The 24,141-nt window shown below is 41.7% G+C and overlaps 1 protein-coding gene across 1 annotated transcript; it reads left to right on the top strand.

Annotated features, from left to right (window-relative positions):
• Positions 1 to 5,470: 5,470 nt before the first annotated feature.
• Positions 5,471 to 23,369, top strand: PSMD9 (proteasome 26S subunit, non-ATPase 9). The gene is made up of 6 exons (XM_074205565.1): positions 5,471 to 5,711; positions 16,496 to 16,598; positions 17,039 to 17,256; positions 18,212 to 18,313; positions 19,250 to 19,338; positions 22,104 to 23,369. Exons 1-6 carry the CDS (start codon positions 5,562 to 5,564, stop codon positions 22,129 to 22,131), a joined length of 690 nt encoding a protein of 229 aa, XP_074061666.1. The 5' UTR covers positions 5,471 to 5,561; the 3' UTR covers positions 22,132 to 23,369.
• The last annotated feature ends 772 nt before the right edge of the window (positions 23,370 to 24,141 follow it).

The following is a 24,141-nucleotide window of genomic DNA, read 5'->3' as shown; positions in this document are numbered from 1 at the left end:
TATCACACATATGACAAATTTGAAATAATCATCAGAGGGAAGGCACTAGAATTAAGGGAGATGAGGAAAGACTTCTTGGAGAAGGTGGGATTTTGAAGGAAGCCAGAGAAGTCAGGAGGCAGAGAGGAACAGGAAGAGTAGCCAGTGAAAATACTCCCAAGGTAGAAAATGTAGTCATGCTTGAGAAACAAGCCACACTGTCACTGGATTGTAGGTTGCTCAGAGGTTTAACCCTTAATATTTTAATTTGCAAAATGGGAATAATAGCATCCTATTTTGGTGGTATTCATCTCCAAACCCCTGGAGGTTGGGAGTATTGCTGTTATCCCCACCTTTCATACAGAGAGACTGAGGCTCAGAGAGATAAGGGTCCAAGTTGAGTCATACAGGTCAGAGTGGTCTCCAATTCCAAATCCAATGCCTTTTTCATCACCCTGTTTCATAGGGGCATTGTGAGTTAGTTTGAGTCAATCACTGGCAGGAAACTAGTCCAGAAGAGATTCTTTTCCTCTCCCTCTCTGATCTCCAGGTACAATTTAATCATTATTAGCATGCTGGGTCTGGAGCCAGAGAACAAGAGCTGAATTATGGTTCTGCCCTGTGACCTTCTCTCTGAGCACCAGTTTTGATTCATCTAACACTTTTAAAATATCTATTATATTTCTGGCACTATGGTAGGTGATGCTGGGGGTACAAAAACAAAATAGAGTGTTTCTATTCTAGCACTTGGTATTCTTTTCATCCTTTTTTAATGATGCCTTTTTATTTTTCATCACTTTCACTTTTTACTAGATTTCTTCCCTGTTTCCCAACTACCTTGTGTTAAGAATCATGATTTTTATACTGATTAATATGATATGTATAATGAATTTAATATTAATAATTTAGGTCCTAGAGACCCTTTTCACAAACAGACTCTGGGCCTGGGAATCAGTGAAAACAAAGTAGTAATTTGTTTTAATCATAACAGGTCCCACCCTAAATTGGGTTTGCCTGTGTTAAGTGAAGGGAATCAGTATAATAATATTGCACTCCCAAAGCTATACAATTAACTTGTCATTCCCACAGTATTCCTATTTGGATGGTCACAAGTGATGCAATCACTTGTGTCCTGAATGGTGGGTTTCACCTGGGAAGATCATTCAAGCCCCCAAAATACATGTATATATTTTCTGCCCAATCTTCAACCAGGCAGAGCTCCAAGGAATGAAGTAATCCCATGATTAGTTAATTGGTTCATTACAAAGAAAGTAATTAATTAATAAACCATTACCTAGATACTGGCATTCTGTCTCTTGCCTACTCTGTCACACCCAGATGACAGACTGATCAACAAAAACTCGGTCAGCACTTATAATAAAGTTTTTAAAAGAATAAAAAAATTCAGGGGTGGCTAGTTGGTGCAGTGAATAGAGCACCGGCCTTGAAGTCAGGAGTACCTGGGTTCAAATTCAACCTCAGACACTTAATAATCAGCGGTGTGGCCTTGGGCAAGCCACTTAACCCCATTGCCTTGAAAAATCTAAAATAAATAAATAAAAATCAAAAAAATCAAAAAAATCAGTTTAACAAAACTGAAATCTTCTGGGCTAACTGTTCTCCACCCACCTCAAAGGGGAGGTAAATTGCATTTTCTCTTTGCTTGTTTTTTATCATCTTTTTAATTTTAATTTTATTAAATTTTATTATTATTTATTTATTATTTTTATTATTATTATTTTTCAATCAGCAAAAATCCCTCTCAACTCCTCAATGGAGAATGAAAGAAAAACAAAGCCTTTTGTAATATGTTTGTTATAAACATGCTTATTCAAGCAAAACAAATTTTTGTAACTAAAAAACACACGTATTTCATTCTACACTTGCCTTTACCCTTTACCAGGAGGTGGGAAGCATGCCAAGGTGCCCTGATAAATGTTTAACAACTGGGTTGGGGGAGAGAGAAAAAAATAATCTCCTTACACACTTTAAATTTTAATCTTCATTATTATTTTCTCTATCACTTTCCTAAGTCTAAACAATTAGCAATTCCATAAATCAAATTTTTATTTCTAAGTGTTCTAGTTTCCACCAATATGTAAATGCTTATTCTGGAAATTTAACAATTGCTTCTCCAAAGTTAGCTCAAACTGATTCCAGAACATTGCATATTTCAGTCCTCTGAAATGTGGTTGATTATTACACTGATCAACATTCTTAAGTCTTTCTTTTTCCTTTTCATATTCTTTCCCTCCCTCCAGCTCCCCTTCTAGCCACTGAGAAAACAAGAAAAACAATATTCATTTATACATATATACTGTCATGCAAAATATATTTCTTGTTGGGGGCGGGGTAAAGGAGTAGAAAAATAAAAGAAAAAAAATGTTTCAATCTGCATCCATCATTTCTCTATCTGGAGTTAGATAACATTATTTCTAGAATCCTTTGGAGTTGTTGTGGCTTATGGATCAGTCATTAAGTTTCAAAGCTGTTTGTCTTTACCATATTGTTGTCAATGTAAACACTGTTCTGGTTCTTTTTATTTTAACTATTACCAGTACTAGTTAAACCTCCCCAGGTTTTTCTGAAACCGTTCCCTTGATCATTGCTTACAGGATATATTTTCAAGGCATTTGCATTTGACAGATTTTTTTTCCTATATAAAATAAGTAGGAAAAAGAACTAATGGAGTATTAATTCAGATTGAAGCATACTATTTCCACTTTTTTTCTTTTGTTCTGTTTCTTCTTTCACATCATTACTAATGTGGGATTATGTTTTATGTGATTGTGCATATATAGCATCAGATTGCTTGCCCTCTTTGGAGGGAGGGGAAGAAAAAAATTTGGAACTCAAAATCTTATAAAAAATGAATGTTGAAAATTGTCTTTATATGGAATTGGAAAAAATAAAATACTATTTGTTTATTTTTTTATGTGAAATGAGTGGAGAATGAGCTAGGTGATGTTTAAAATCTCTTCAAGGTCCAAATCTATGACTCAGCTATACGAAAAATGTGAAATATTAATATTCTTTGACCCATCAATCCCATAGCTGGCAGAAATCCAATAAAGTTAAAGACAGAAGGAAAAGCTCCATATTAAAATAATCATAGCAAGATTTTTTTGTGGTAGGAGAAACTTATCTATCAAATGGAAGCCCAAGTAAACAAATTGTAGTCCCTTAATGTGATGTTATATTACTTCCCCTTAAAGAAACAAGGAATAAGGGGGTGGCTAGGTGGCACAGTGGATAGAGCACCAGCCCTGGAGTCAGGAGGATCTGAGTTCAAATCCGGCCTCAGACACTTAATAATTACCTAGCTGTGTGGCCTTGGGCAAGTCACTTAACCCCAATGACTTGAAAAAACTAAGAAAGGAAAGAAAGAAAGAAAGAAAGAAAGAAAGAAAGGATTCTGTGTAATTAAAAGGAGAGAGAGAGAAAGAAAGAAAGAAAGAAAAAGAAAGAAAGAAAGAAAGAAAGAAACGATCCTGTGTAATTAAAAGGAGAGAGAAAGAAAGTATCCTGTGTAATTAAAAGGAGAAAGAAAGAAAAAGAAAGAAAGGGTCCTGTGTAATTAAAAGGAGAGAGAAAGAAAGAAAGAAAGGATCCTGTGTAATTAAAAGGAGAGAGAAAGAAAGAAAAAGAAAGAAAGGGTCCTGTGTAATTAAAAGGAGAGAGAAAGAAAGAAAGAAAGGATCCTGTGTAATTAAAAGGAGAGAGAAAGAAAGAAAAAGAAAGAAAGGATCCTGTGTAATTGAAAGGAGAGAGAAAGAAAGAAAAAGAAAGAAAGAAAGGATTCTGTGTAATTAAAAGGAGAGAGAGAGAAAGAAAGAAAGAAAGAAACGAAAGAAAGGAAAGAAACGATCCTGTGTAATTAAAAGGAGAGAGAAAGAAAGAAAAAGAAAGAAAGAAAGAAAGGATTCTGTGTAATTAAAAGGAGAGAGAGAGAAAGAAAGAAAGAAAGAAAGAAAGAAAGAAAGAAAGAAACGATCCTGTGTAATTAAAAGGAGAGAGAAAGAAAGTATCCTGTGTAATTAAAAGGAGAAAGAAAGAAAAAGAAAGAAAGGGTCCTGTGTAATTAAAAGGAGAGAGAAAGAAAGAAAGAAAGGATCCTGTGTAATTAAAAGGAGAGAGAAAGAAAGAAAAAGAAAGAAAGGATCCTGTGTAATTAAAAGGAGAGAGAAAGAAAGGATCCTGTGTAATTGAAAGGAGAGAGAAAGAAAGAAAGAAAGGGATCCTGTGTAATTGAAAGGAGAGAGAAAGAAAAAGAAAGAAAGAAAGAAAGAAAGAAAGGATCCTGTGTAATTAAAAGGAGAGAGAGAAAGAAAAAGAAAGGATCCTGTGTAATTAAAAGGAGAGAAAGAAAGAAAAAAGAAAGAAAGAAAGGATCCTGTGTAATTAAAAGGAGAAAGAAAGAAACCTGTGTAATTAAAAGGAGAGAAAGAAAAAGAAAGAAAGGATCCTGTGTAATTAAAAGGAGAGAAAGAAAGAAAAAAGAAAGAAAGAAAGGATCCTGTGTAATTAAAAGGAGAAAGAAAGAAACCTGTGTAATTAAAAGGAGAGAAAGAAAAAGAAAGAAAGGATCCTGTGTAATTAAAAGGAGAGAAAGAAAGAAAAAGAAAGGATCCTGTGTTAATTAAAAGGAGAAAGAAAGAAAGGATCCTGTGTAATTAAAAGGAGAGAGAAAGAAAGGGTCCTGTGTAATTAAAAGGAGAAAGAAAGAAAGGATCCTGTGTAATTAAAAGGAGAGAGAAAGAAAGAAAGAAAGGATCCTGTGTAATTAAAAGGAGAGAGAAAGAAAGGATCCTGTGTAATTAAAAGGAGAGAGAAAGAAAGGATCCTGTGTAATTAAAAGGAGAGAAAGAAAGAAAGGATCCTGTGTAATTAAGAGGAGAAAGAAAGAAAGAAAGAAAGAAAGAAAGAAAGAAAGAAAGAAAGAAAGAAAGAAAGAAAGAAAGAAAGGATCCTGTGTAATTAAGAGGAGAGAATGAAAGAAAGGATCCTGTGTAATTAAGAGGAGAGAATGAAAGAAAGGATCCTGTGTAATTAAGAGGAGAGAATGAAAGAAAGGATCCTGTGTAATTAAGAGGAGAGAATGAAAGAAAGGATCCTGTGTAATTAAAAGGAGAGAATGAAAGAAAGGATCCTGTGTAATTAATCTTTTTTTTTTCAGGTTTTTGTTTCTTTTTTTTTGCAAGGCAATAGGGTTAATTGACTTGCCCAAGGCCACACAGCTAGGTCATTATTAAGTGTCTGAGGTCGGATTTGAACCAGGGCCGGTGCTTCATGCACTGCAGCACCCAGCCGCCCCAAGAAGAGTGTTTTAAACCGGAAGGACGGAGGCCGAACGAGACGCCGCGGCCCCTGGCTTTCCGGAAGGGGCGGAGTTACCCGGCTCCTCCCGCGCGCGGCCCCGCCCCGCCGCCCCGCCCCCTCCGCCGCCCTGCCCCGGCTCCCTCTCGAGCCCCTCCCCCTTGCCGCTCCGCCCGCCCCGGTGGCGGACGGAGGAGCTTTGGCCGCCGAGGGCCGCCGTCGCCGCGGCTGCCCCGTGACGCTGCGCCGCTCGCGCCGGTTCAGGGATGTCCGAGAGGAGGAACTCGGGGGACGAGGGGGCGTCGCCGTCGAGGCCCCGGCCGGCCCCGGTGACCATCAGCGACGTGCAGGAGCTGGTGCGGCGGAAGGATGAGATCGAGGCGCAGATCAAGGCCTACTACGACGTGCTGGAGGATGTGAGTGCGGCCGGGGGGGGGGGGGGCGGCCTCAGGGCCTCATCCGGGTACCGGCCCCCCGGCCTTGACCTTCCCGCTGCCGCCCCCCAGCCCCGAGGCTCTGTGTGCGAGACCCCCGCCCGCCCCGACGTTTGCCGGCCCGGAGCCCCCCGGCCCGGGCGCGGATGAGGGCGCCGCCAGCTCCCTTCCCCTGGGCCTCCTGCATCGGGCCTGTCTCCGGGGCCGCCCCGCCGCGCCGCCCCCCGCAGCCCCCGGCCCTCCCAGCAGGACCTCCGGGCCCTCCTCAGATCGCCCCTCCTGGCCTTGAGGAGCGCGCCCTGCCCACGGCCTCGCAAACCTGCCGTATAGCCCGGCCTGCCAGCCTCACCCATGCCCGCTGTCGTGCCCTCGCACGAGTGAGGCCCCGGAGACCCGGCCTCCAGCCTGCTTATCTCTGCCTTGCCGGCCTGCCTTTACAATAGGCATTTCAGGGCTTTTCCTCGTAACGTTTCCTTCTCATTCTGGCGTTTTCTTACCATGTATATGTAGTCAACTACATCCTTTGGCAGACTAAAGAAGTTCTTTTATTGGCAAGGCTTGTTTTGTGTGGATGTTCTCCTCTCCAAGCACTGGCCTGGAACTTAGTAGGTGCTTAGTTGGTTGGGCCTCATCCCTTGTTATTTTTTTATTTTTTTATTTTTTGCAAGGCAATGGGGTTAAGTGACTTGCCCAAGGCCACACGGCTAGGTCATTATTAAGTGTCTGAGGCTGGACTTGAACTCAGGTCCTCCTGACTCCAGGTGCATCCTTTATTGAAGAAAACCAAAACCGCTGTCAGAGGTATGTACAGCGTGTCCAGCTGCGGCTGGTCAGACCAACACAAGCTCTACCACAGGTCGGGCAACAAAAGCTGATGTGAACTCTTGGGGTGCTTATTCTAAACTTACACATTTCACGTTTCTTTTGAGCTGCTTCAGTTCTGCCTTTTTCGTGGAGCACAGCACCCTCTCTGATGAGGGCAGGCCATGCTGGGTGGTCCTGTGCCAAGCCCTCTGATGAGGGCACACCATGATGAGTGATCCTGTGCCAGCACCCTCTCAGATGAGGGCAGGCCATGCTCAACAGACCTGTGCCTGGATCTCCCATGCTGCACAATTAATTCCAAAGTATTTAAGGGAAACCTTCAGAGTGTCCCTATATCGATAGGTATTTAATACACTTTTGTTGAAATGAACTGAATTTCACATACTCAGCTCTTTTTCCTATTGTCCCACACCTCTATGTCTCTTCAGAGTTGCCCAGCCACCCCAGCAGGGCTCCTAACTCCCTGCTATTTATTCCATTTACGAGTCTGTAGCTAGTAGATTCATTGTCAGAACCATCTAATCTTCTTGTACCTCCTCATTATAAGAGAGATGGAGGACTTGCTCAAGGTCACACTCTGGTAATGACTGTGGGACCCTAGGCTTAGTCCCTGTTCTTATGACCTCAGAGCTATTTTCCTTCCAATACAGCCACTCACTGGATGAAGTTCCCATCCTTACATCACTTCAAAGTTGTACAAATGCTTTCTTCCCAACTCTTTGACTGGTAGTAGTGGTGGAATTGTTATCCTTGGTTTCCAGATGGTACCACTGCATTTCAGAGAGGGGAGAGTCACCCCAAAAATGCAACATTCTGTGATCCCTCTCACTACACACCTGCCCATCTCTTAATGTTTTAGGCTCCCTCTTGCCGGGGACCGAGCAAGCCTCTGTCCTCAGGTTTCCTGCCCCCTGAGAAAGGCAATTAAAAAGCATTGGGTTATTGTGAGAAATGAAAAGCCCTGGCCCTGGAGGCAGGACAGCTGCTTTACAATCTTGGCTTATTTAGTAGCTGCAATTTCCTCTGTAAATCCGTTAAATTTCTCAGATCGTCAGTAGCTTTACTTGAGGATTTGGAGAAGAAATATGCTTGACAAAGTGTATATGCTATCAGCACGAGTTATGAGTTGTTTGGCACTGTGCAGTGTATGTGAGAAAAGAGGCTGATGTAGCTTCCAGAGCAGTTTTGTTGTTCCTGGCTGTATCCCGACTTCTCTCCCCCAGCCTGCTGTATGACAGGTGGTATTTCCAAGAAGACAGCCAGTTAGAGGGGATCTGGGGGTGGCAAGCTTCCCCTTTGGAGCTGCTTAGCCTTGGACAAGTCCTAGACCACCACTGGACTGGTTTTTCCTCATTGGACCCTTCCAGCTCTAAATTCAGGGATTCCTTAATCCTTGGCAGTTTACCTCCTAAGGTTGTTGTAAGGAAAGTGCTTTGTAAACCATAATTATCATGGAAATATGAGGGAGTATTTTTGTTACTACTGTATTATGTTACTCAGACTTCAGAGTGACTCTTCCAAGGATAGTCCTTGATTCTAAAGAACTGCCTTGAGAGGTGCTGGGACCAAGAGTGGGTATGTTACCAAGAGACAGATTTTTGGCTTGATAAGGAGGGTGTTTCCTATCAGAGTTGTCCAGAAGTAGAATGGGCAAAAGCAGGGGTTGGGGGGGGCAGTTGGGGAATATTTTCTCTCTCTAATCGCTAAAGTTGAGACCACTGGTCTTTTTCTGTTCAGGAAGGGATTAGATTTAGGTGTTCTCTTCTTTACTCCTCTGAGATCCTGTCATTCTGGATGGAAGGGAATATTTTAGGCTTCCTACTCCTCTCCCTGTACCTGACTTGGTGATCTCATCAGCTTCCATGGAATTAATTACTAACAATTCTCAAATAGACCTTTTTTGTCCCAGTCTCTCTGTTGACCTCTAATCTCCCATCTCCAGTTGCCTTTCAGACCTTTATGATAGATGTCCAGCAGGCATCTGAAATGGCCACACATTATCTCATTATCTTTCTCCCTAAACCTTCCCCACCTCCTACCTTGCCTTCCTCCCTCATGCTCCCTCCACCTAGGGTATCATCCTGTTAATTCCTCCCTGTCTCTCACTGTCCCCCTCCCCCCCATCCAAGCCGTTGCCCAGGCCTGTCAATCTCACCATTGCAACATCTCCTGAATACATCCCTTCTCTCCTCTGACCTTGCCCCTATCCTTTTTTTGTTTTGTTTTATTTTATTTTTAATATTTTATTAGTTTTCCAATGATATACAATAGTAGTTTCTACCTATCATTTTTGTAAGGTTTTGAATTTTATACTTTTCCCCCATCTTCCCTTCTTTCCCCCCCTCCCTCCACAGAAGGCAGTCTGTTCCATACTATACATTGATTGAAATTGAATATGTTGAGAGAGAAATCATATCCTTGAGGAGAAAATAAAATATTAGAGATAGCAAAATGTTGTACATAAAAAAAAATTGAGGGTAATAGACTTTGGTCTTTGTTTAAGCTCCACAGCTCTTTCTCTGGATACAGATGCTGTGTTCTATCGCAGGTACTCTAAAAATGTCCCTTATTATTGCATTGATGGAATGAGTGAGTACATCAAGGTTGATCATCACCCCCATGTTGCTGTTAGGGTGTACAATGTTCTTCTGGTTCTGCTCATCTCACTCAACATCAGTTCATACAAGTCTTTCCAGGTTTCTCTGAAATCTAATAGAACAATGATGTTCCATGACATACATATACCACAGTTTGCTCTGCCATTCCCCAATTGATGGGCATTCACTCCATTTCCAATTCTTTGCCACCACAAACAGGACTGCTATGAGTATTTTTGTACAAGTGATGTTTTTACCCTTTTTCATCACCTCTTCAGGGTATAGACCTAGTGGTATTGCTGGATCAAAGTGTATGCTCATTTTTGTTGCCCTTTGGGCATAGTTCCAAATTGTTCTCCAGAAAGGTTGGATGAGTTCACAGCTCCACCAACAATGTAATAGTGTCCCAGATTTCCCACATCCCTTCCAACATTGAACATTGTCCTTTCTGGTCATATTGGCCAGTCTGAGAGGTGTGAGGTGGTACCGCAGAGCTAATTTAATTTCCTGCCCCCATCCTGATGCAGGTCCTCATCACCTTGTGCCTGGACTGTGCCTCTTCCCACTGCAGTCCATTCTCCATTCAGCCACTGTGGTAAAGCACAGGTCTAAACACACTCCTCTACTCACTAAACTCCAGGGACTCCTTAGTACCTCCAGGATCACATGTGAAATACTCTGGCCTTCAAAGCCCTTCATTTCCTAGCCTCCTCCTGTCTTTCCTGTCTTATGTCTTACTTCCCAACACCTATGTATTCTTCTGTCCAGTGATGCCAGCCTCTTGGCTGTTCCCCAAACAAGACCCTCCCTCTTTTGCCTCTGGGTATTTTCTTTGACTGTCTTCCATGTTTAGATTGCCCTCTCTCCTCTATTCCAACTTTTTACTACCTTGGCAGCTTTTAAGTCTCAACTGAAATTCTGTATTTTAAGTTGTTTTGTTTTGTTTTTTAGGTTTTTGCAAGGCAAATGGGGTTAAGAGGCTTGCCCCACAGCTAGGTAATTGTTAAGTTTCTCAAGTCAGATTTGAACTCAGGTACTCCTGACTCCAGGGCTGGTGCTCTATCCACTGTGCCACCTAGCTGCCCCTTCTTTTAAGTTTTACTTCTAGTGCCTCTCTCTATTCATTATTTCCTTTGTCCCAGACATAACTTGTTTGTATAGATTTGTCTGCATGCTGTCCCTTCCATTAGATTATATCATTGTGCCACATGAGCTCCTTGAAGGCAGGGACTATCTTTTCACCTCTTTTGGTTTACTGTGCTCTACATATTAGGAGCTACTAATTCTTGAAATCTGGAGTTGCTTCTAAAAATTTTTCTCTTCTGTTTGCCAGTGACTGAAAGAGTGCTTCTGGAACCCAGATCCAGAAGTCTGATCAGTCTGGCAATTCAACTTACGTCCCCAACTCTGTCCAGGTTCCCTTTGGTCTTGAGAACCTCCTCCTCAATACTAGGCAGTACTTAGCCTTTCTTGGGGATGCATTGATTTACTCTTCTTTGTAGGGTGGAGTTGGTTGGTTGGTTCTTGTCCTTTGTTATGGAAGAAGACCAAAATGACATCACCATGTTTGAGACAAAAGACAGTGTGTCCTGTGGCTGATCAGTCCAATATAAGCTTCGGAATGCTCTGCCACAGGTTGGGCACAAATAGTCCTTGAACACCTGGGGAGGATCCTCTAAACTTACAGATGTCACGTTTCCTTTGAGCTGCTTCCATTCTGCCTTCCTCATAGAGGGCAGCCTCCTCACTGATGAGGGCACACCATGCTGAGCCAGAGTCTCCCTGACTAGAAAATCGGTTCTAAAGTCCTTCGATGAGACCTTCAGGGTGTCCCAGGATCACTTCTTTTGACCCCCTTGTGAGCACTTGCCCTGTAGGAGTTCTCCATAGAATAGTTTTTTTGAAATGTGTGGTTTGGCATTGTAACAACGCGTCCAGCCCATGGTAGTTGCCCTCCCTGTAGTAATTAATGTTAGAATACTAGGCATTTTAGCTTGAGAAAGGACCTCAGTGTCTGGTATCTTCTCCTTCCAGGTGATCTTCAGAATTTTCTTAAGACATTTGAAATAGAAATGATTCTGTTTCCTGACATGGCATTGGTACACTGGGTTTCACAGGCATCTAGCAATGAGGTCAGCACAATGGCTCTGTAGACCTTCAGTTTGGTAGTCAGTTTAATACCAGGGCAACTAGATGGCACAATGGATAGAGCACTGGCCTTGGGAGTCAGGAGGATGGGAGTTTGAATCCAGCCTCAGACATTTGCCACTTACTAGCTATATGACCTTAGGCAAATCACTTAATCCCAGTTACCTCACATCCAGGGCCATCTCCAGATGTCCTAATTCATATTTTAGCCCCAGATGGCTCTGGAGAAGAAAGTGAGGCTGGTGACTTAGCACAGCCCCTCCCCTTACTCAAATCCAATTAATGGATTTGTCATCATATCTCACATCTTGATGTTGTGGTCCTCTTTGAAAGTGAAGGATAAATATTATCAGTCTAATACCTCTTCTTTCCCACACTTTCTTTCAAAGCCTCCCAAACACTTAGCTAGCTCTGGCAATGTGTGTGCCAACCTCATTATCAATGTGTACCTCCTTGAAAAGGACACTGCCAACTGCTAGAGGGAGACAGAAAAGTTTGTGTTCTTGAGGAGGTAGGAAATTAATGATTATTAATTAATTTGAAGATTAAGTCCATTTAGTAAAATGTGTGTAGCCTAGGAGAGTTGAGAAGCAGTTGGGAAAGTCAGGGGCATGGTGTTTGATCTGGTAGGGAAAAATGGATTTTGAACACAGATTTGAAAGGGGAAAAGCTAAAATAAAATGAGCCTAAGAAAAAGGCCTCCTTTCTCTGCTCAGAGGAGATTCATTTTTGGATATGCAGAGCGGTAGGTTTTTATTTTTTATGTGTTAAGTAGGAAGGAGGGTTTTAAAAAGTTTTAGACTTAAAAAGTCACTTGTTTTTCAGAAGAGTAAAATTTCAAGTTTTCTTTTCTTTAGGGATATCCCTCTTGTCTATTTTACCAAGGTGTTTACCCTTTGGAGCTAGGGGGAGAGTAAATTCCAGAATATCCCAGAGAAGTGCTTATTAGAGAAGTGCGTATTAGCTCATATTCACACTGAGTTCAGCAATTTAATTCATAAAGTTTGTTTTCTACTGTGGACAAAGAGGAGGAGAGTGCATTGAGAAAATTAGGTTGATTCTGAACCATTTTTATTGATCCTATTTATAATTAATTGATTTTATCCTGTAATTGATTTTGACCTGAACTACCTAAGTCCTTAAACTTAATTCAGAATTCAGCTGATCTATAATAGGTTAAGCTTATAAATTCATTTCTCTTGCTAATGACTGTTCTATTCTTACCTCAAGGATTTCTGCTGACCTTGGGGGATGTCACTTGTCATAAGAGAATTGGGCCTAACATCTCTGAACCACTAAGCTGTAGGGATGATTGGTTTGCTTTCTAAAGAAGTCTGGGTCATTATCTTTAGTTTTGCAAATAGACTCAAACAATAAATTTTTTCTTAGTCATAAAAGGGAAAGAGGGCCCTCATTTCCAACTTCAGCCAATCTTATTCTCCACTCTTAAGCTATGTAACCAAATATATTTCCCTCAACCCCTACTCTGTTATGTTCTTTGTTCTGTACTCCCAAAAACCTATAAAAGGGGAGCTTTTCTTTTGTTTGAGATCTTTGGTTGGAAACTGAGGCAGCCATTGATCCATCTTATTGTCACATTTTGTGCCCTATGAATAAAGTATCTTGCTCAGAGTAATGTACCTGGTTTAAAACCTTTTTGTTAAATTTAACTCACAATAGTACAAAGATAAGTTTGATACTTAGACATTTGAAGAGGAAAAAGAGTACTTGTAACCTATATGGGGGAAGGGAGGGAAGGGAAGGGCCCCAAGTTTATCCTCAAAGGAAGTCAAGGATTCTAGAAGTAGAGCTGAGGTAGGAGTATATACCAATTGTGTGGGATAAAAATCTACTTTAAAAAAAATATAGAGGGGCGGCTAGGTGGCTCAGTGGATAGAGCACCAGCCCTGGAGTTAGGAATATCTGAGTTCAAATCCGGCCTCAGACACTTAATAATTACCTAGCTGTGTGGCCTTGGGCAAGCCACTTAACCCCATTGCCTTACAAAAACTAAAAAAAAAAAAAAGAGAGACTCCTCTGAGCAAAAAAATTTATTTTGACTTTTCTTGAGAAAAGGGCACACTCCAAGTCTCACAAAGGTAGTGAAGATCAAGGAGCTGCCCCAAATTGACAGTCAAGCAAGATTATGTGGCCTAACGTGATCCTTTCCTCCTCCCCATAGTCCCTCTCTGTTGGCTCATTGGTTCATCTTCAGAGTTTCATTCTACTTGTGAAAATCTACCTCAGCAACAAAGAAAAGAATGAAAAGTTTTTGTAAAATATTACCCCATCATCCAGATGGTGAGAATAACCTTCAGGATTATAACTATCTTATTGAAGTAATGTAAATTGTCTTGTAACACAAGGTCTGGGAACAGTCTATCATCAAACAAGAGAAGGCTTCTGAGCTTCTTTGGAATGCAAGGTTTTTCTCATGGGAAGAAGTCTACCATCCTTCTGGTAGTCAGTAAAAATAGTCTTATCAAAGAGTGAGCCACCTGCTTAGAATACAAGGGGATTTCTTCTAGAAATAGTTTAAGAATAATAGTTTGTTCTTTCTTTAATATTTCTTAACCCTGAGAGGACTTCACTAGGAATATTAACCCTGAAATGGTTTTATTGGGAATATTCCACTCACAACCTTGGGGATAACTCAGTGGGAAGACCAAGGGAGGGACATGTTTACAGAATGTTTATAGAATATAGGGAACAACTGTTAGTCTAACTTGTTTTGAATAGAGTTTGTGAGGAGTAGTGATGTGAAATTGGTCTGGAAAAAGTTGTTTTGAACTCAGATGGGGAAAGCCTTAAACCCCAGACTGAGGAATTTATATTTTTTTCTGAGGCAATAGAAGCCCAGGGAAGTTTTCAAGCAAAGAAGTGGCATGTTCAAAATTGTACATGTGAAAGATTTAGAGAGGAAGGGAAGCTCATTAAAGGTGCAGCGTAGGAAGATGCAATATAATACAGGTCTTTTCCACAGTTTTCCCAGTAAAGGTCAAGGAAGACCTTCAGACTAAGTAGGTATTGGGAATCCAAGGGAAACCCCAGGGAGCCTAGGACAATGGCCAGAGGCCTGTGAGCTTGTGGAGGACACTGAGCAGAGCCAGGCCAGATAGGGTCTGAAGCTATGGGCCTCACAAGGAACAGGAAGGAGTGAGAGCCAACCTTGGGGCTAAGTCACAGACTGAGAGCGATCCTTCATTGGCTGAGCCTGAAGCCAGGGTATAAGCAGCATGAACAGAACTGAGGAGCATGGTGTGGCTCTGACCCATCCCAGGTTGGGGATTCATCTGATACTGCTGGGCTGGCCCAGCAGCTGGTTAACCCAGCCTAGGAGTTATAACAAGGCCAGGATTGTTCCAGTCTTGCAGAGCTTTTCAGGTAACTGGCTGGTCCACCAGGGGCAAGTCTGCAGTTGTAAGGTTGGGATCTAGCAAAGCTTAGATGAGGAAGACATCCATCTGACTTTGCCTTAGATCAGACCACTTGGAGAACACTGAATGTTTGCCTATTTCTGCCTCTAAAGGCTCCTGAGATCCTTGAAGAATACAGCAACTGGACCCAGAAAATATAGATCAGGAACAAATACTGCTTGGGGTCTGACTCCCCTGCCTTCCTTTAGGTCTCAGTCGAAATCCCATCTTCTATTAGAGACCTGAAGGGATAGGACAGCTAAATGATGCAGTGGCACCAGGAAGACCTGGGTTCCAATCTGACAACAACACTTAGTAGTTGTGTGACCCTGGTCCAGTCAATTAACCCTGTTTCAGTTTCTTCATCTATAGAATGAACTGGAATAGAAAGTGGCAAACCATTCCAGTATTTTTACCAAGACCATGACCCCAAATAGGGTCATGAAGAGTTGGACATGACTAAAAAATGAATGAACAGCCACAAGAAACTTTTCCTGATCCTCTTTAATGTGTCTTCCCTCTATAGGTTATCTCCAATTTATCACCTAGCTTATTTGTTCATAGATGTTTCCATGCTCTCTCCTCCATTGCCTGGAGATAAAATGCAAAAAGATAGAAAGGTTGGGGAGTACACCCTGAAACAAACTGTTGAGCATGCACCAGCTGTCTGTACAGCCTGGTGCTTGAAGTCCTGGCCAGGGTGATCTAGAGTTGCAAAGACTCTTACAGGCTAGCGAGCCCAACCCTTTTATTTTACAGATGAGGAAATGAAGATACCAACAGGGTAAATTACTTGCCCAACAACACACAGGTTGTACATGCTAGAATCTAGATTTACACTCAGGTACAGTGCTCTAAATACAGGATTCTTTTCTTGAACTAGGTTGCCTACCTTTCTGAAGCATTTGTCCTTAGGTACTGGGTAAAGATTCTTTGTCCTAACTCAAACTATGCATTCCCTTTTTTTTTAAATGAATTATTTATTTTGAATTTTACAATTACCCCCTAACCTCACTTCCCCCTCCCCCCCCAACAGAAGGCAGTCTGTTAGTCTTCACAGTGTTTCCATGGTATACATTGATCTAAGTTGAATGTGATGAGAGAGAAATCATATCCTTAAGGAAGAAACATAAAGTATAAGAGATAGCAAAATTACATAATAAGATAATGGTTCCCCCCCCCCCCAAATTAAAGGTAATAGTCTTTGGTCTTTGTTCAAATTCCACAATTCTTTCTCTGGATACAGATGGTATTCTCCATCACAGATACCCCCAAATTGTGCCTGATTGTTGCACTGATAGAATGAGCAAGTCCATTAAGGTTGATCATCACCCTCATGTTGCTGTTAGGGTGTACAGTGTTTTTCTGGTTCTGCTTATCTCACTCAGCATTAGTTCATACAAATACTTCCAGGCTTCCCTGAATTCCCATCCCTCCTGGTTTCTAATAGAACAATACATATACCAGAGTTTATTAAGCCATTCCCCAATTGATGAACATTCACTCAATTTCCAATTCTTTTAGACCAATAAGTCTTAAATGGTCTATCTTTGATCTCTTTTCCAAGTAACTTGTTTTTCCAGTGAGATAGTTCACATTTGCTTCTATGTTTTTATTCTTTTAACTTACTGTTTTATGTTTTAATTTCTTATGAAGTCAATAGCTTTCACTTTATGCATTCCCTTTTAAGTATTCTTATTTAACCCTTGGAGGTACAAGTAAGAGAGAATATAGTGCATTTATATAATTGACATCTATTCCCCTCCTTTCTTCTCCACAGCAAAAAGGAGTTGGGATGAATGAACCCCTGGTTGACATTGAAGGATATCCTCGATCTGATGTTGATGTGTATCAAGTTCGTACAGCAAGACACAACATTATTTGTGAGTACAGAGGAGTGGGACCGGTCTGCCATGAACAGAAGTTCAGATCTGAAATCCCAGTTAATACCTTTGGGCCTCAGTTCAACTTTCTGGTCAAATGGTCGTGATAAATGCAGAAATAACTTAAGTGCTCTGAGCCTCAGTTTTCTTCTCAGTAAAAAACAAGGGGTGAGTCCCTTACAGCTCTCAATCCAGCTTATGATTTTGCTGTGAAGTTCCTGCTTATGAAAATTCAACTTCACAGTGAGAGAGCCCACTAAAACGCCAGGCCTGGCCCATCATTGTGCAGGACGGTTTGGGGAGGTGAGGGGGCACATCTTTTTCTCGTGAAGGGAAATGTGTTGAAGGAACTACTGGAGTAAGAATGGGCTTAAAGATGGATGTGGCCTTGGTTTGGGGGCATGACTTTCTTACTTTTTAACTCAGAGTTTCCCTTCTAGGTCTACAGAATGACCACAAAGCCCTAATGAAGCAGGTAGAAGAGGCCTTGCACCAGCTCCACGCCAGAGGGAAGGAGAAGCAAGCGAGGGATGCAGCCGAGGCCCAGCACGAGGCCTTGAGACAGAGCCCGGGCCCCAGCCTGGACCCAAACCAGAGGCCCCCTCAGCCCTTTGCCAGAGTGAACAGCATCAGCCCAGGCTCTCCTGCCAACAATGCAGTAAGTTGGCAGCTGCTGCCGGTCCATGAGCACCAAAGTCAGAGTGGGAAGGGAGATGGGGCTGGACTCAGCCTGTGGCCAGCAGTTCTGCACTCCAGGCTTGGCCTTTTTGCTGTCCACAGACCTGGGGGACTCTCAGCCAAACCCACATCTTCTCAGTGCTTTTTCACCTGAAAAAGGGAGCGAGTCTTCCCTGATTATCTTGATGGTGGTGGGGATGGAATGATAAGACAGATCATTGATGATTGTTTTTTTCCTTTGAGTTGGATTTCTCTGGAACACCCTCAGTAGTCCATTTAAGTGTTGTGGGCTCCTGAAGCAGGACAGCCTACATTCCTGTGAGAACCGGTGGTTTTCGTTACTCCAGACACCCCATGCAGGCCCAGTGATAGCCATCCTTTCCATTTCAGAATGTACTTTTAGTTAGATGACTCCCAGAGGGTACCCAGAAGTGTCACAAGTAACAGAAACTTGTTAGTGATGTTCTTACCATGTCTGTTGTGGAACCAGCAGAAGGAAATGTCAAAATTGTTTATTTCTAATCTTCAGTATTATTTCCTTTAGGAAAAATAGTCTCTTTCCTTTGCAGCTCTTGCTGGCAATGATCACTGGATTTTTAAAGGATTTTATTGATACTTTTAAAAAGTGTCACCAGCACTTCCCAATGATGCTTCTTCCTCATCTCCTTTGCCACCCTGGCTCCTGCAGAAGAAAGCATCCTGACTTTGGAGCCTATCCCACGCCTTGCCAGCCCATTCATTCCTACCTTTGGGAGCCTGCACTCATCACTCTTGTCTGGGATTCAGTATCCTCTATCACTCTTGACTGAGATCCCTTCCAGCTCCAAATCTGTGATCCTCTCTCTGATTGTTTACTCCTTTATAACATAATACTGTTAATTAACAACTGAAGTCTTGTGAAAATCTCTCACATGGTTTTGTTCTCATCTTTCTAGGGTCTACAAGTGGGTGATGAAATCTTGGAGTTTGGTTCGGTAAATGCCCACAACTTCCAGAATCTGCAGAACATTGGCACAGTGGTCCAGCACAGCGAAGGGGTGAGTCTGGTGGTTATGTCCTCTCTTCTCTCACTCTGAACATGGCCCCACATGCCCAAGATGCCCAAGGGAAGCTCTGCTTCAGCATGTTCTCAGCCCCTTGCCACCATAACTCAAATGCAGCAGGTGCTGAAAATGGGCTCCTGAGTTGAATGGCAGTGGATGTAGGTGCTCCCTTGGTCTCCAGGGCCTTCTGCAGATCTTAAAATGACTTCTGGGAATACCCAGACAAATGCTAGCTTTGGAATCGGAGGACCTGGCTTCAAATCCCAGCTCTTCCACTTACTAACCTGTGTGACCTTATATCATTTAACCTCACTGGGGCTCAGTTTCCCCATCTGTTAAAATGAAGACTTTGGATTAGATGACTTTCAGAAATATTTAAGTTCTAAATGTCCAATTCCACAGTTCCATGAATTCTTCTGATCGGTCAAAGGTTCTAGCATAACACAGCAGTGAAGTCTCTTAATTAGAGAGAAAAAAGCCCTCAAGTTGACTTGTTGAAAAGTCCTTTCTTTCTTGCTGAAAGTCCCTTGTTATTCCATCCCAAACCAAAGTCCTAAAGGACAGACCTTGGATCCCCCATCTTGGTCCTTGATGGGGGTGATAAAAATCTCAAGAACATCCTCCACTGGGGTGGGGTGGGGTACCACTTGATAGTGCTCTGTTTATCATCATCTCTCCTCCTGCCTAATGACTGGGAATTTGGTTTCCTTCAGACCAAGCGTCTTCTCCCTGAGAGAAAGGGAAGAGCTGCTCGAGACTGCTCTTCAGAGTTCTGTGGGATGGTTGGGTCAGGCCCAGAATCCCTTGGACTTTACCCTCAGCCCAGCCTTTCTGTCCCAGTTTAAGCAGGGTGGCATGGCCTTGGCAAGATCATGACCAGAACTTGATTGTAGGACGCTTCTTCTAATTGAACTTTTCTTTGTCTTTTAGCATCCGTTGAATGTGACTGTGCTCCGGAGAGGGGAGAGACTCCAGCTCCGACTTGTCCCAGCACGCTGGTCAGGGAAAGGACTGCTGGGGTAAGATGGGGATTTGGAAAAGTAGTGGACTTTTTTTTTTTAACTCCTGTTGTTTTTTTCTTGCTTTTGTATCACTTTCATTTCCAAATATTTCCTCCTAATTTTCTCTCCTCAGTAAGTCACCTCTCATAATAAAAAAGAGATTGAGGGGGAATAATGTAGTTCAGCAAATTAATATCAGTTTAACTAAATCTGAAAAATACACTCAAAGTTCCAAACCAAAGTATGGCCATGCCTCCAATGTTCTCCACCTTCTACCCCTCAAAAAAGGGGGTACATTTTCTCCACTCTTCTGAGGCCAGACTTGGTCATTAAAGTGGCATTCAGCATCAGTTTCTTCTTTCTGGTCACATTGTGTACTCATCAAGTGTAGTCATCAATGCAGATTGTGGGTGTTTTTGTTAATTTCTTTGTTTTTAATGCCTGGGTTTTCCCAATATCCCTCCTGCTTCTTCTGCTTCTCAAAAAGCCATCATGGCAATAAATACTTTTTTTTTTTAAAAAAGGGGGAAAAATCAGCAGCAGGAATCAGCACATCAAAAAAAAAAAAAATCTGACTTTGCATGCTTTTCACCTGTGCACACTGACCTCTTCCAAGGAGCAAGGGAAGGAAGAGCTCTTCTTATCAACCTTCTTTGGGGCCAAGCTTGTTCTTTTTTTTAAAAAAAATCAATTTCCATTGTGACCCTTTTGTTTTTACATTGTCTAAAATTTCCCCTGTACCCTTCTCCATTTCTAGAGAACCAAAGAATTTTTAAAAGAGGAAGAAATTAGAAAAACTGATGCTTATATGGAAAAAAGTCTTACATTGTATAGTGTCCCACAACCGCAGCCCCCAGTCTGGATGAGGAAGCTAGAATGAATATCATCATTTTATCTCTTTAGAGACCATTTCATGTGTTGGCTTTTTATACATTCACCACATTCACTTTCAGCTGTTTGTGATTGTGCCTTCCATCGATCACATTGCTGAAATTATTGTGAATGTCATTTTCCTGGTTTTGCTTCCTTCCTTGAAGGGGCTCTGCATTCTTTATATTCCTCTTTTTTAAAAAAAATTTTCTTTATTTGAGGTTAAGTGACTTGCCCAAGGTCATATAGCTAATCAAATATTAACTGTCTTGAGGCCAAATTTGAACTCAGGTCCTCTTGACTCCAGGGTCCTCTTGACTCCAGGGTCAGTGCTCTGTCCTCTGCCACCTAGCTGCCTCTTTATTCCTCTTTTCTTACATTGCAGTGCTGAACCTCCATCACATTCAGGGGTCATGGTTAGTTTAGCCCTTCCCGTGATGGACAGCTGGAAAGGAAGCATGCTCTTATGTTAGACAGTTTAGATTCTTGTCCAGTTATGACACATAGCAGCTGCTTGTTGAATCATTAAACCCTTCCTCAAGCTGTAAACTTGACTCCAATGTCAGCCATAATAAGACTAGCTAATATTTATATAGCATATTAAGGATTTCAAAGTGCTTTTACTATATCAACTCATTGAAGCCTTTACCTTCTGAGATATGTTCTACAGGTATTTTACAGATGAAATAGATTCATCAAATTGAAAAGATTTTTCTATGATCAGATACCTATGCTACCTAATTGCAAGAGCCAGTATTTCAGCTTAGTCCAGGTCCTATCCACTGTGCCATCCTGCCTCTCACTGTTCACTTCATTCTGGTTTTAGAAAGCAGGATTGTTCTCTGAGCATATGCTTTAAGAATCAAAGATTTAAGCAAAAGAAGTAGGAGAGCATCTTCTGGGTTTTCTTTTTTTTTTTTAATTATGTCATTTTTTTTTTCTAATTGCCTACAAAAATAGTTTTCAACAATCATTTTTTGTAAGGTTTTGAATTCCATATTTTTCTCCCTCTCTCCCTTTAACATCGAATAATCTAATATAGGTTATATATGTATAAACTATGTTAAACATATTTCCATATTAATCAGAACAAAAGGGGGAAAACCCATGAGGGGAAAAAACCATAATACATAAAACATTTTAAAAAGTGAAAACAGTATACTTTGGTCAGACTCATCGTCTGTTTTCTGGATGTGGATGGTATTTTATATCACCAGTCCTTTAGAATTCTCTTCAATTATTGTACTGCTGAGAAGAGCTAGACCATCATAGTTGATCATCACACAATGTTGCTATTAATGCGAACATGTTCTCCTAGTTCTGCTTACTTCACTCAGCAACATCAGTTCATACAAGTCTTTTCAGGCTTTTCTGAAGTCTACCTATTTGTGATTTCTTATGGAACAATAGTATTCCATCATATTCATGTACCATAATTTGTTCAGCCATTCCCCAATGGATAGGCATACCCTCAATTTCCAATTCTTTGCCACTACAAAGAGCTGCTATGAATATTTTTGAACATGGGTGTTTTTTACCCTTTCTCATGATCTCTTTGGGATACAGACCTAGTAGAAGTATTGTTGGATCAAAGACAATGCAGTGTTATTGCCCTTTGGATGTAGTTCCAGATCTCTCCAGAATGGTTGAATCAGTCCACAACTTCTCACATCCTCTCCAACATTGTTCATTTTCCCTTTTTTGCCATATTAGTCAATCTGATAGGGGTGAGATATGGTACCTTAGAGTTTTTTAATTTGCATTTCTCCAATAATGTTTAGAGCATTTTTTTCTTGACTACAGAAAGCTTTAATTTCTTCATCTAAGAACTGCCTATTTATATCTTTTGACCATCTAGATTTTTTTAGTGGTGCAAAGCATAAACCTGAATCTCCTTTTATTTTATATTTCAGCTGCAATATTATTCCCTTGCAAAGATGATTACCCTTTGGGACCAGTGAAAAAGAAGGCCTCCCACTTCCTATCCCTGGACCTGGAGGTGATTTTTGTTTTCCTGTTTTCAGCTCCTGCTGGGAGCCTAAGTATTTGCAATGGATTTGGATGGGTGAACTCTCTTGGATGTTGGAGATGCACTTCCAGCAAGGGGTTTGACCAACACAGTCTTCCTGGATTAAGGAATGCTTAAAACATCACTTTTGCTTGGCATCTCTAACAGATTATGCCTTGGTCTTTAATGGAAATTATTTTTGCTTGTGGATGAGTGGGTAGGAATTTAATTTGATAGTATTTTTACTTTTTTGAGGTTGTTTGATTTTTTTAAAAATTTAGATAAAGATATATGATTTGCTGTATACTGCTATATTATCCTGATATATGTATATGTCATATATTTATGATTCACTCAAACTGAAGTATCCAAGGTCAGAGTCTTTGCATAGAAACTCAGATCCAAGAAGCTGCCAATGGAGTTGAGTGGCTTCATTTCTAAGTTGTAACTTGACCAAATTGTAAGCAAGGCACTTCATCTGTTACTAGGTTGGGATTATTGAGGGCAGGGTATTTCAGCTTAAGGGAGGTACTGGTCTGGAGCATGGAAGGGTGGTTTTGTGATATGGAAATCTCGGCAGCCCAGAACAGTTTGTAAACATGGACCAATATTGCAGCTTTGGGGGAAGGTGCTCCGTCTAATTGGGAAATGCAAGTCTTTTGTCTCCACTAGGGGGCAGCAAGGGCCCCCAATTCTGGAATCTGGATCAGAAAAACCCACTCCCCCCCCCCCCAGACACACACAGAATTATCTGTGTCTCTCTTCTACAAAAGCCTGTCCAGCACCCCTCTCTCAAGTTATAGGGTGAAAATTGCGAAAGGAAGGAAAAAAACAGCTGAATTGAGATGTGTAGAACCCTTGTTGGCCATAGGAATATTTATTAAGTAGCTGAAATGTCATCCTTCATTACTGAAGTAGTGCACACTCAGGTGTGTCCTGGGAAAACACCATTTTATTTACCCCTTATACTCAAGTGGAGGCTTTGCTATTTGGCATCTTACCCCTCATGGAGAAATTGGGCCTCAAACTGTTCCTTCCACAGCCACTCTTCTACTGTAACTACAGAAACATCGTGTTTACCAATGTTTGCTGTTTAAATGACAACATTCTCACTCAGATCTCTTTTCCTTACATCCCAGACAGTTTAATAAACAGAGTCTGTGTCATCCTGGTTTTTTGGGTCAGCTCCTTTTGTTATACACCAGAGGGGTGGGGAGGTCCATCCAACATCCTTGTCTGTAGAGGGATCATTCCCAGGTCTACTGAACATCTCCAGCTGGGTGTCTCATAGACACCTGAAACTCAGTGTGTCCCAAATGGACTGGGATTCCAGCAGGAGTCCACCAGGCTAGTAGTCCCTAGGTCCTAGTGCAGCCACAGTTTAGCATAGTGTGTCCGGCAGCACCTTGTAGCCACTTATTAAATACTGGTTGATGACTTTAAGTGGGGAGTCAGCTGGGCAGGCTACAGCCAAGGCCCAAATCTTGCTGGCTTATTTTTTGTCCCCAGCTAAAGAATGATTTTTTTTTTATATTTTAAAATACAATAAAAAAATTTTAAATGAGGGGCGGCTAGGTGGCCCTGGTGTCAGGAGTCCCTGAGTTCAAATCTGGCCTCAGACATTTAATAATGACCTAGCTGTGTGACCTTGGGCAAGTCACTTAACCCCATTGCCTTGCAAAAAACTAAAAAAACAAAAAACAAAAAAAAAATTTTTAATGAGATAATTAACATCCTTCCATAACCGACTGTCACCTGTCAGTCCCTGAGAAGGTGCAAGGAGACAGACTTGGGGGGCGCCGAGGCAGGGGAAGCGGGCCTTGGGCCAATCCAGGTAAGAAATGCTTGTTAGGCACCAGAAACCGAGGCGCGGGGGGCGGGGGCTTAACCTCCGGCGAGCTAGCAGGCGAAGCGAGCCGGGGAAGAAGCGAGCCGGGGAAGCG

Source organism: Macrotis lagotis, chromosome X (genome assembly GCF_037893015.1).
Source record: "Macrotis lagotis isolate mMagLag1 chromosome X, bilby.v1.9.chrom.fasta, whole genome shotgun sequence".
Lineage (NCBI taxonomy): Eukaryota > Metazoa > Chordata > Mammalia > Peramelemorphia > Peramelidae > Macrotis > Macrotis lagotis.
Note: the sequence above shows the minus strand (reverse complement) of the source record. Positions and strands in the feature narration are given on the sequence as shown.

Coding starts and splice junctions, on each gene's coding strand:
- PSMD9 (XM_074205565.1), top strand. CDS start 5,562: ATGTCCGAGAGGAGGAACTCGGGGGACGAGGGGGCGTCGCCGTCGAGG. Junction 5,712..16,495: donor ACTACGACGTGCTGGAGGAT/GTGAGTGCGGCC, acceptor TCTTCTCCACAG/CAAAAAGGAGTTGGGATGAA. Junction 19,339..22,103: donor TCAGGGAAAGGACTGCTGGG/GTAAGATGGGGA, acceptor TTTATATTTCAG/CTGCAATATTATTCCCTTGC.